Here is a 12100-nt window from a genome sequence, read left to right as displayed (position 1 = left end):
GCTGGGAATCATGAATGAATGATTTCAATATTCGAATAATTGCGGATTGCATCATTCGAATATTCACTGAATAGTTGAATATTGAGCGAATAGTTTTCTATTCATGAATATTCGGTGAATAGTTTTCTATTCATGAATATTCAGTGAATAGTTTTCTATTCATGAATATTCAGTGAATAGTTTTCTATTCATGAATATTCAGTGAATAGTTAAGTATTCACTAAATAGTTGAATATTCAGTGAATAGTTTTCTATTGATGATTATTCAGTGCATAGTTGAGTATTCACTGAATTGTTGAATATTCAATGAATAAGTTTTCTATTCACGATTAGTTGAGTATTCAGTGAATAGTTGAGCATGATATTTAGTGAATACATACTTAGTTGAATATGCAGTGAATAGTGGTTAAATATTGTTTGATTCTGAATTGTGAACAGACGAATCTTTCTATTATTTTAAATCTTGGGTGCCAAAATGTACACACATCACCAAGAGTCACATCCTCCTCATACAAAACCGAATCAGAAAAACAAAGTTCGTTTAATCTTTCGTAGAATTGTGTATTTTTCAAAAATTCAATGTCCTCAAATGCCGTTTGACCATTCTTTATGTCGATAAAATTTTGTGATAATGAATGATTGAATTATCTTTGGAGATGTTGGTTGAGATTCCATAGATAATAAAAAGGTTTCAGAGATTGCAAAAAGCGAGTCAAAAAGTGAAATCATATTTTATAATTCGCTACATTTAATTTAAATTTTCAACTAAAGGTGGGAACCTATTATCACAATGAAAACAAAAAACTCCACATAACTTCCACCTGAAGAACTGCAAACTTGATCTTAATATCTTGAAAACTTAAAAGGTTATGAAGAAAAAACTAAAAAAAAAATTTTAAAATTTACCTCTGTAGATCGGTAACGATGTGTTTGTGGATACATGCTCATGACAAAAAAGTCTTATTTTGACCTGGAAAATACGAGCCTGAAATCTTCAAACAGAATTTTGAATCATCCTGTATAATGGGTTTCTATATATGTATAGATAGGTACCTGTAATGGGTCTATGCAGAATACCAGCTGAGGTTTTACTATTTCTATTCATCCAATGGGTAATTATCTTTTCTTGTCATGTATAAAAATAATTATTGGATTTTTCAAACGACAATTAGATTTTAAGAATATGACCATTTTTTCGGTATAAGTAGGGTATTCTCAACTTTTCAAGAATAACGAAATTTTTCTACTTATGATGCATCGGATAACAGAAGACTGTGTTCAGTATTAGCCGTTAGTTAAATAGATCTGTCAAATATTTATACATATTTATTGATAGAGATTAAAGAAGATTCAGTCCTGTCATCGGTGGCCAGGTTTTTTTGTGAAATATTCGAAAAGTTGTTAACTGAACAATCATTGAATATTTAGTCAATATTAATTGAATAATCACTGAATAATAAGTGAATATTCAATGAAAAGTTGAATAATCAAGCATGAATATTTGTTTGAATGAATTATTCGAATAAATTTAAGAATGAATATTCGAATACAAAAATGGAAAGAAGTTCCAGCCCCACATGAACCAATTGACTCTCTAGATTTCTTCGTAGCAAATTCACCAGATAGATTCTCATAGGTGACATAAAAGAGTGTTAAAAAAACACCTCCATCGGACAAGTGGCTTGCATAGAAGTACTATTCGCCTAAATATGAAAAAAAAAATATGACAAGTTAAAAATCGACCAGCACAATGTAATACAATCCGATTTTTAAAAATGTGCAACATTCCTCAAAAGAAAAAAATAAATAAATAAGAAAAGTATGAGTTGAATGATATCTCCAAAAATTATCTCAATCAAAGTTATCAAGTCCACAAAAGTAATTTTTTACTCCTGTTCTTGTGGACAAAATTACCTCGGAATATATTGGCCTTTACGAAAAAAAAATATATAAAATGACTGAAAATACCGTATTCCTTTATTCTTCAAACATCCAGATAATTTATTAGGCTGTACCCCTCTTCAAAGTTGGAGGGTTGTGGTTCCAAAAAGACCATAGCCACTAAAAATTCCACGATGATATCCATTGAAACTTTAACTGCCCTTTTCTTTGTTCTAATCTCATGCTTCGACAATGCTTATTTCATGAAGAGGGTAGGACCGTCCTTCCTGAAAAACCATCAACTTATGACCTCTTCAACCTTCAACGACCGTACCTCTGTTTCAGAATAAGTGTACATTTTCTTTCAGACAAAAGGTTTTCCCCCTCATATCGATGTTCATTCTACGCAAGGGAAAATTTGTCTAGAGAAAATCTCTCTCTATTAATTTACATTCACATCGATGGCACTTATGACATAAAATTTTTGAATATATGTATATTGGTATATTTCGAATTCTACCTCATAAAAATCTCAATTTTATGATGATATTATGAAACAGTAATTGACTGTTGGTGAAGAATTTTATTTTCGTGTTTTTACAGTGGTGCAACAGTTCTATCAAAGTCGTGTCATTGACGAGTTTGTGTTAAAAGGCAACACCGGCATTTTGAAATGTCTTGTTCCTAGTTTCGTCAGCGATTTTATACAGATTGAGGCTTGGATAGCAGACGATGGAACAAGTTTCAAATACGAACCTACTCTGAGTCCAAATATTGGTAATTGGATTTGATTTGCAGAACATAGAACTTCCTCTTTCCAAATGTCCAAATTGAAAACGTTCTAGACAAATCAATTTTTAGGTTATATTATGGTGAATGCGCGAATAGTTAAAAAGACGTATTTATTAATTATATTTCATTTTAATCTAAAGTAATAAAACTTGTATCCACAAATAATTATGATTTCATGGACTTGAAAGTATGACTTATATAAATTCTTGAAACTGATATATGTAATAGGCCGTGATGTCATAAATACTCGAAGTTCACATTCAGTAGCCGTTATTGATTGTTGAACATACGAAATAACAATAACATATTCATTTATATTTCATTTAATGAATTATGTTTATTGCCAAGTTTGAAGCAATATAGTCTGACATTCTTAAACTCGGAAAAAGGTTATCAGTTTTCCATTCGATTTGTTTCTTGAAAATAGTATGCTTCCTGTTTTGAATAACAGAGAATAACAAGTAATATACCTATTCTTATCAATGAGCAATGAAATTACTAGAATTTACATACTAAAATTGTTTATTTATTATTTGTAATAGTATTTCATCTTGGAACCTCAAAATTTGCATCAATGTTAAGCAATAAACTTCTACAATTGTTAGGAAATATTTTTCTAAACTTTTTTGTGAAATTTTGCCAGTCCACAATGTGGAATGTGTAAAATTAGTGAAAAACACTGAAAATTTTGCTGTATTCCAGTTATTCCTGTTATATTGGAGTTATATTGGAATATAATAGCCAGAGGAAATTTTTTATGAAATCAAAATAAAATAATCAAAAACTCATAAATAATTAACAAATCAATACTAGGATTTTCCGGTAAAAAAATTTATTGAGTAAAATGGTATAAATGGCATTTTTCAAATTTTATTGTGATATGACGTTGATTTTTCCGAAAAATGAATTTTTACTTTCGACTTTTACCTTTTTTTTTTATTTATTATTTTAGAATTTATATAATATCGAAATTCTGAGCTAGGAGAATCAACGTGGTATAGATGCAGATATTTGGTAGAGGAGTATTTATAATTATTTCGCTTGAACAATTCCAAAAGATTATAATTTGAAAGCTTACACCATAAATACTTCTTTCTCTCAAAAACTTCAAACATTTTACTGAATTTTGAGTGTGTTCCATCTATGGAAATAGCCAAAAACAGTTTATATAATATCCAATAACATCGTTAAAACGTCTTTATCAGTTTAAATGTTAAGGATCAAGTTATTATAGCGCAAAGATAAAGGCTCTTTCATATGTTTAAAAATTCCTGTTATTTTTTCCCTGTTGACATATTGAACTTTGTACATTTTCTTATCGTTTTATTAGGCTTAAGACACCGCGGCTAGTAAACTAATCTTTTTTAATTAACATAGTTACACATGGAAATCATAAAGTTCATGATCTCAGAAACAAAGTTCAAGGTATAAAACATTGTTGGGTCAACGAATTCTCCTATATAAAGAAAAAAGAGGTTCCGCTTTGACTTCAATGTAAACAAATTCTGTTATCTACCTGCTTTCGTAGAATACATTCCTGAAGAGGTTGTAATGTTTTACAAACAGCGGCACTAAAATTATCAATGAACATTTTCATTGAATTTTCTCTTGCAAGTTGAATCAATCTTTTTTTAGTACTTTTCTTTTAGGCATATATCTTTTTTAATTCTTCAACTCGTTCTTCTCTTCACTTTTAGGACATGTCAGTATGGAATAGAGGTACTATACATTTAACATATGGCATTTAATTGTAAAAACAGTAGTGGGATACGTACGTTATATATTATGTATATCAACCATAGGTAAATACGTTTGTTAAAAAAAGATCTCTGTAAAAAATTATGAACTTCTTCCCTAAGAGTTGTCAGCTCCCATATTCAAACCATATCCTGCTAACATTAAAATTATATTCACGATTCTCCACTGTTACTTCAACTTCACAGCAATCCTCTAGCTCTGTTAACTATCCTCATGAACGGAAGCTCCACAAGAGTATTCTGCCCTAGTTTCTTTTGAAATATCAGGATAACGCCAGAACCATCCTGTTCTGACTGTGTAAAAAGCGTTTTTTTTTTGTTTTCAGTGGTGAACCAGTATTATGAGGCTCAGGTATACGACGCTTTTGTCATAAAAGGAAACACTGCTGTATTCAAATGTCAAATTCCGTCTTTCGTGTCAGATCATGTGGACATCATATCGTGGCAAGATACACAGAATAACAAGTATCTGCCTCCGACCACAGACTACGGTACAGGGGTTGTTTAAAACTTTGTTTGCTTACAAGTTTCTTTCTGAGAGAAAACTGGAATATTATAAATGTTGATATTAAAGTTAAAATTTTCATATTAGACACATGATCACTGGAGAGATATCATAGTTCCATTGTCGAAAAGAAAAATATTTTTGTGGACATTTCATTCTAGTTCTGTGCCCACTTAGCGAAGCATTTTCGATGAACGGATGAAACATCGAATTTGGTGAACGTTTAGATCGACATAGAATTAAATTTGAATCAGTTGTCAGTTTGACGTCGAAAACCTTATTTATTGAATTATGAATTTGAAATGGGACAGAAATAGAGAGAAAAGTAACGAAAATTTGTGAGTTCAATGAATTTGATTGGTATATTTATGGTGAGGAACGTTATTAGTACTTTCATATAATATTTCAGTCTTCTCAAAAGGAATGAAATCCTCATTTCCAACATTTTTCCTTGGCTTAACGAAAAAGCCAGGAATCCTTGCCAAACCTAGGACGTTCATCCCTTTCCTGATTAGACGTCTAGCCGGAAGTTCAATGTTCCGATATTGCGGATATCGAATTATTCTGCTCTTTCGGGGAAACCTTCTTGGAAAATATCGTCGGAAATCAAGGTTTAGAAGTGTGGCTGCAATATTGGAAGAAAAAGCTCTTATTTGAAATTTTCCGATGGAACATGAAGAAGAACTCTTTTCATTTCAATGGAAAAAAGCTCCATCTACTTGTTAGAATCGTAAGAAAATGTGTTTAGTAATTTCCATAGCGTAATAAACATAGATAGAGGAAGTATACGCACTTTCTGCATGTCCCCAACATGGTTAGGTCACGTTGTCAGATTGTGATATATTTTCAAATTCACAATTTTACTATATCGTTATGGATGTATATTAAATTGAATGAAATATATTTATTTGAGTGATTCCCGATTGAATATATAATTAGGAATCACAAAATTTGAATATTTGGAATCCGATATTTTTTCTAATTGTCGAATTTATAATAAGCAGAATATTTATTATATTCTGTATCTACCTGCTGAAATTCAAGGTTTGTCAACTTTTGCTCTCCTAGTGTCAATGGTTGTTTCACGTCGTTTGGCGCGCTTGAAGTTTGTTTTCTGAATTTCTGATATATTTAGGTATTCACCTCAATATATTTTGATTCAATACGAAACGTTAATTCACTATGGGGCATAAGAAGTGCGTTCTTTGTGGAGAAACTCGCGAATTGAGTTGAATATCGTATCGCTGATATGTTTTCATTTCCGCGCGCTTTATGTCAAATTTGATAGTTCATGTTGGGGACAAAGTTTGCATACTGAAAATTACATATGCTCCCTCTATGTTTATTCGGTAATAGGTTATTTCGGAGAAAAGCAGACAGATAGAAATTTTTTCACAATTCTAAAAATCTGTTCGTCCACTTTAAGCTTAAGAAAGCTTGTCTTGTGGAGTGTTGAATTTTACTGTGAAAATCGGTTGTTATAAGGCTTTTATGCTCCTAGTTCGATAATACAATCCAAAAATTTTATAGGCTGAAAACAGAAAAATCGAATTGAAAATTTTATTTTTCGAAAACAATACGAAACAGAATCATAGAATTGTGAACTCGTATTGATTGGACGATGCTGAACGAAAAATTTTTTTATCTCGAATTACAAGATTTTCGGAATATTCATACGGAATTTAATTCTTTGCTATATTATTCTAAGAGTTATATAATGAATTTTTTTAAACCCTGACAAATAAAGCTCTTCACATTGTAAGGACTAGAAAAGTGTCATACATTCCGGGCTTGGAGCCTCTTTTTCTTGGAAATTTAAGACAAGTATAATGCATTGGTAGTACTCTCAATACTTGTCAGGTAAAGCACGTACTTAAAATTCTATTGTAGCTTCTGAAGTTCTGTGACCCCATCTGTTGGAAGAGTTCCTTTTGATACTTACTGGAATTTGTCATCTGATGAATAGCTGATGAAATTAGTTTGTTACATAGTCATTGTAACAATGTTGTTGTATAGTAAATTTGGATTATCTCCTACAATTGCTTCTACCAAATCAATATCCTTTTGTTTGCGTATATTTATTTGTTGTACTGATATTTTTGTATCGTATACAAAATATCACTTTCAGAATACGATGAATAGTAGTAGATTAACTGAAAAATGTCGTCTATGAATTCTCAAATTTCTCTCAGTATAAACCTCAGAGTAATAAACATAGATAGAGGGAGCATATGTTATTTTCAGTAAGCAAATTTTGTCCCCAACATGAACTAACAAATTTGAAATGAAGCGCGCGGAAATGAAAATATATTAGGGATACGATATTTCACTCAATTCGCGAGTTTCCCCACAAAGAACTCAATTCTTATGTCCCATAGTGAATCAACGTTTCATATCAACTCAAAATATATTGAAATAAATACCTAAATACATCAGAAATTCAGAAAACAAACTTCAAGCGCGCCAAACGACGTGAAACAACCGATGACACTAGGAGAGCAAAAGTTGCCAATCCTTGGATTTCAGCAGGTAGATACAGAAAATAATAAATATTCTGCTTATTATAATTTCCACAATAAGGAAAAATATCGGATTCCAACAATTCAAATTTGCATATTCAATCGGGAATCACTCAAATAAATATATTTCATTCAATATGATATACATTAATAGTGATATAGTAAAATTGTAGATTTGAAAATATATCTCAATCCGACAACGTGATATAACCATGCTGGGGACATGTAAAATTGCGTATACTTCCTCTATCTTTGGAATTCACAAATGAGCACTGATTTTAATAAAACAATTTGACAATTTCTAAACGTTATTGAAACATATTTCCATATGAAAAGGCAGATCCTACTGAACACAAATGACCAATTATATATATATAACCAATTTAAATTCCAATTTTTATGTATAGAGCTTTCAGAAAGTAAATTATGCAATTTTGGTTTGTACATTTTGATAATAATCGCATCCTTATTGATATCTGAAAGATTGACGATACCATTTGCAAATTACATACTCCTATAAGGGGTTTCTCGCCCTTAGATGTAACACATAAAATTTTCTTACATCTCAGTCTTCCATATTCGAGATTTCCCATGGAATTTATTCTTTTTCTGGTCTCATTTCAGTCGTATCGCAAACATACACGGCTAACGTGATGGATGAGAGCGTTCTAAAAGGAAACACCGCCATCTTCAAGTGTCATATTCCGAGCTTTGTTAGTGATTTCGTGAATGTCATTTCCTGGCTTCAAGACGACAAGAAAGAGATTGCCATGGATTCGAATTTGGGTGCGTGTTGAATCAATATTTTCTTAGCTGTTTCATTGAATTTTATCGAGATCCTACCCCATTTTCACTAGAATCAACAGCTGACATGTATTTAGTGACATTTAGCTTGTTAGGTTAGAATTGGAGCTTTATTTATGAAGTATTTAAAAAAAAGTGGTCCCTGCTTTGTGCACCGTAGCACCGATTTTGATGAAATAATTTAACAATTCCTTAACATTGTTAAAGCGTGCATCTTCCTAGGATCTAATGACATAACCTATTGAACAAAAATGACATAAGAATGGTCAAAATATAATACACAGAATTGCCGTTACAACCATATCAAATTGTTTCATGCATCATTACAATAGTCGTCAGTTTTCCACAAATAATAAAGTAAACTTCCTTCTATTCAGTGCTGTATCTGCCAAATCATTCTTTATTTTACCGATTAGTATAACAATTCCATTCTCAAATTCTATGAAATCTATATCAGGCATACCAACTTAACAAATGCCTATACACGTGACAGGTACAGGCCCCAGCGGTTGTAAAGATTCTTAAAAAAATACAATCTCATGACTTTTTGTCCATTATGAGTGATATCTCTCGTTTTGTTTTCTCAACAATACGATAGGTACGTTGGTACATAATTCTAAAAGCAGCTGTACAAGTTTGATTGAATCCAATTGACGCCTGTTTTTTCCCTCAAACACTTCCGGTGCTTGATGATTCATTCAGTTAACCCGCATATTTTCAATTTTTATGTAGCTCTTAATTGAGATCCCCTCACAACGTCTCTTTCAGCTTAATAAACGAAGAGATCGACCTAGGCCACACTCGGCGACATTAAGCTTTGATAGCTGTCAAATTCTTCTTCTTCTCAGATTGGTCGTCAAAGCGAAACCGTGATGAAATTCACAATGAGAACATATTTCGAATTTGTCGTCTGATATTCATCCGTCATGGCAATTTGGAGGTGGTTATTTGTCTGGCGATATCGCCAACAGGACATTGGAGAAGATTGCCTGTTAAATGTCGAATGTTGTTAGGCTGTTGAAGGATGTCTTGTTAGGTGAAATGGCCTTCATAAAATATTTCCAGGAGCTCGGTGGGTTCTTAAAGTTTTATAGCGGACTTTACAGCTTATAAGAGGTGGAATAATGTGTCGGTTTGTACCACAAGTGATTTTCTTTATTTTTCAATGATGTTCACATAACAGAGGATCTTTAATGGATGATGAATTTATGAAATTCTATATATTGATTGGAATTTACTATGTTTCCGCTTGAAATAGTTTTCATTCAATATTTTCACTATTGTAAAGTTGAGGCGTATGAAATCTGGAAAATAATTGACACTAAGGAAATGGCAGAAATATTTTTGACTCATAGAAGAAGCGTACTAGGTTCCACAAAAAATGGACGTAACAAAGTTATCAAAATAATATTTTTCCTTGAAATTGAGCTTTTGGTCAGTTAAAGTCAATTTATCGGAAACGGTCAAATGATGTTGATTGTTTTTGCTGTCATTGTCACGTTGATCATAGAGAGATCCTTTCAGTAGAATCTCAGAGTAATAGACTTGGATAGAGAGATCATATGTCATTTTCAGTAAGCAAATTTTGGCCCCAACATGAACTATCAAATTTGACATGAAGCGCGCGGAAATGAAAACATATCAGTGATATGATATTTCACTCAATTCGCGAGTTTCTCCACAAATATCGCACTTCTTATGTCCTTTGGAGAAGCAACGTTTCATATTAATTCGAAATGTGTTGAAATAAATACCTAAATATATCAGAAATTCTGAAAACAAACTTCAAAGGACGTGAAACAACCGATGACACTAGGAGAGCAAAAGTTGCCAAATCTTGGATTTCAGCAGGTAGATACAGAAAATAATAAATATTCTGCTTATTATATATTCGATAATTAGGAAAAATATCGGATTCCAAATATTCAAATTGGCATATTTAATCGGGAATCACTCAAATAAATATATTTCATTCAATCCAATATACCTTCATAGCTTATAGTAAAATTGTGGATTTGAAAATATATCACAATCCGACAACGTAATCTCACCATGTTGGGGACATTTAAAAATTGCGTATACTTCCTCTATCTATGTTTATCACTGAGTTGAACAAATAGGACTCATAGAATAGTATTATTCATGTCATGTTTATATGAATCGGGTAAGAAACATACGATGAAGGCGAAGAAAATCATGGTTTTATATTAAATTTATGCACCATTACAAGAGTCGTCAGTTTTACATACAAAAATCAAGTGAATTTCATTCTATTATTTATAAGATGTATCTACCAAATCACCGATTGGAATATCAATTACTTTTTCACTTCTTATCATAAAAATGAACTACTTCGTATTATCAAGTAACAACTTTTATAATTTCAAAATGTACCTAACGCAAGTCCAGGTAGACTAGGAAATTCAAGATGAAACGGATTTCAAATGTACCAATCGTGTAGCTCTGTTGTTAGTCAGAATTCATAATATTTGTGACTATTCTGTTCAGAAGAACACATTAATGGATTGGATGACTCATGGATTGCGATATACAGGGGGTGTTGGATGTAATGAGATTTCTTCGATGCGAACTCTCTTATAGCTTCTGAATTCAAGGTTCCTCATAATACGTAATCTGATTCAGAGCACGAAATGCCGATAAATTCATTTTCGGATTGTAAATGTGCAAATCGAAGCTGGGTACTTACTATTTTACGACAATAGAACGTTCCAATTTTTTTTTGAATCGAGGTGATTCATCTACCTACTATTCGAATAGTATACTGATGATGTCATGCGATGAAAGCAAACTCAGGTATATTATTAATATAATAAAGAGGTATTATTTGAAATTATATCTGAAAAGATCGGGTAATACACTGTAACACTTTAGATTATAGCTGTAACAAGAAGTAAAACAGAAAAAGAAGAGTAATTACGTCAACTTTTCAGTGATACGCTATCCTATGATAAGAATCAATTGTTTCGAATGATTAAAGCGAACCGAACGAAAATATTCGTTGGGACTAATATGAGCAGCTGTTCTAACTTGGGAATCGAGCTGAAACCTGATAGTTGTGGAGCTTCTGGAATTTATTCAAAATGTGAATACAATAATTAGCTCCTGCCTAAATACTACTCTAGTGATGTAGAAATAAAAAAAACAATAATTTCTGGAATTTATGAAAGAAGCCTCCTTGTAGTCTCTTGATAATTGAAAGGAAAACAGTGATTGTGACCTACACTGATAAATTATTGTTTTGATCCAGCATTCTTTCGAACTAAGATGTTCTATTATTAACGTTTATCAAATTATAATTATTTTCATTCGTCGAATTTGTAATTGTAATTGAATTTCATTCCATTTTTGTGATAATCAAAGAATTATGAATGAATCAGAAGAAAACGAGGTTATATTGAGTCACAAAAAAGTATAAGGATATAAATTGTGTAGAGCTACATTAAAAAAAAGAGAGGAATACATAACTGGTTTTCCAATAGGAATGATAAAATCATCATTTGATATAATTTTTCTACGTTTTTTTGTGTTCAGTAGGTTGTGCCTTTGAAACATCTTACGTTTAGAAATTATTGAATTGTTTTATCAAGAATGGTGATCAATTGTGAATACTGAGAGTATTTAAAAAAAATCATAGACGATATTATTCAGTTTATCGACTCACTATTGATTGTATTGTAGAAAAGTTAGAGGTGAACTTTGTTTACATGCTACAAGAGTATCAGTATGACAAAGAAAAGTACGCACACGAAAGAATATCGATTTGGTAGCAGCAATTGTAAAAATGAATTCAAATTTGTCGGTTCCACTTCGTTCTCAACAAT

The 12100-nt window shown here is 31.6% G+C and overlaps 1 protein-coding gene and 1 long non-coding RNA gene across 51 annotated transcripts in view; one reads left to right on the top strand and one right to left on the bottom strand.

The window, feature by feature from the left end:
* LOC123680141 (Down syndrome cell adhesion molecule-like protein Dscam2) overlaps positions 1–12100 on the top strand; it is a 109506-nt gene that overhangs the window by 22197 nt on the left and 75209 nt on the right. For 24 of the 50 annotated variants that reach the window (XM_045617855.1, XM_045617868.1, XM_045617858.1 and 21 more), the window contains exon 3: positions 2485–2658. The exons of 23 other annotated variants lie outside the window; for them this stretch is intronic. In XM_045617855.1, the coding sequence (XP_045473811.1) occupies positions 2485–2658 (174 nt within the window). Of the gene's footprint in view, positions 1–2484; positions 2659–4756; positions 4922–8078; positions 8241–12100 lie in introns of all 50 variants that reach the window. 3 more of the 50 variants (XM_045617883.1, XM_045617882.1, XM_045617881.1) reach the window with 2 other exon arrangements.
* LOC123680150 lies at positions 1956–4750 on the bottom strand. Its single transcript, XR_006747490.1, has 2 exons — positions 4190–4750; positions 1956–2168 (listed from the first exon to the last, which is right to left on the bottom strand). It is a non-coding gene; the product is annotated as an uncharacterized LOC123680150 (long non-coding RNA).

Source organism: Harmonia axyridis, chromosome 5, assembly GCF_914767665.1.
Source record: "Harmonia axyridis chromosome 5, icHarAxyr1.1, whole genome shotgun sequence".
Taxonomy (NCBI): Eukaryota; Metazoa; Arthropoda; class Insecta; order Coleoptera; family Coccinellidae; genus Harmonia; species Harmonia axyridis.
Note: the sequence above shows the minus strand (reverse complement) of the source record. Positions and strands in the feature narration are given on the sequence as shown.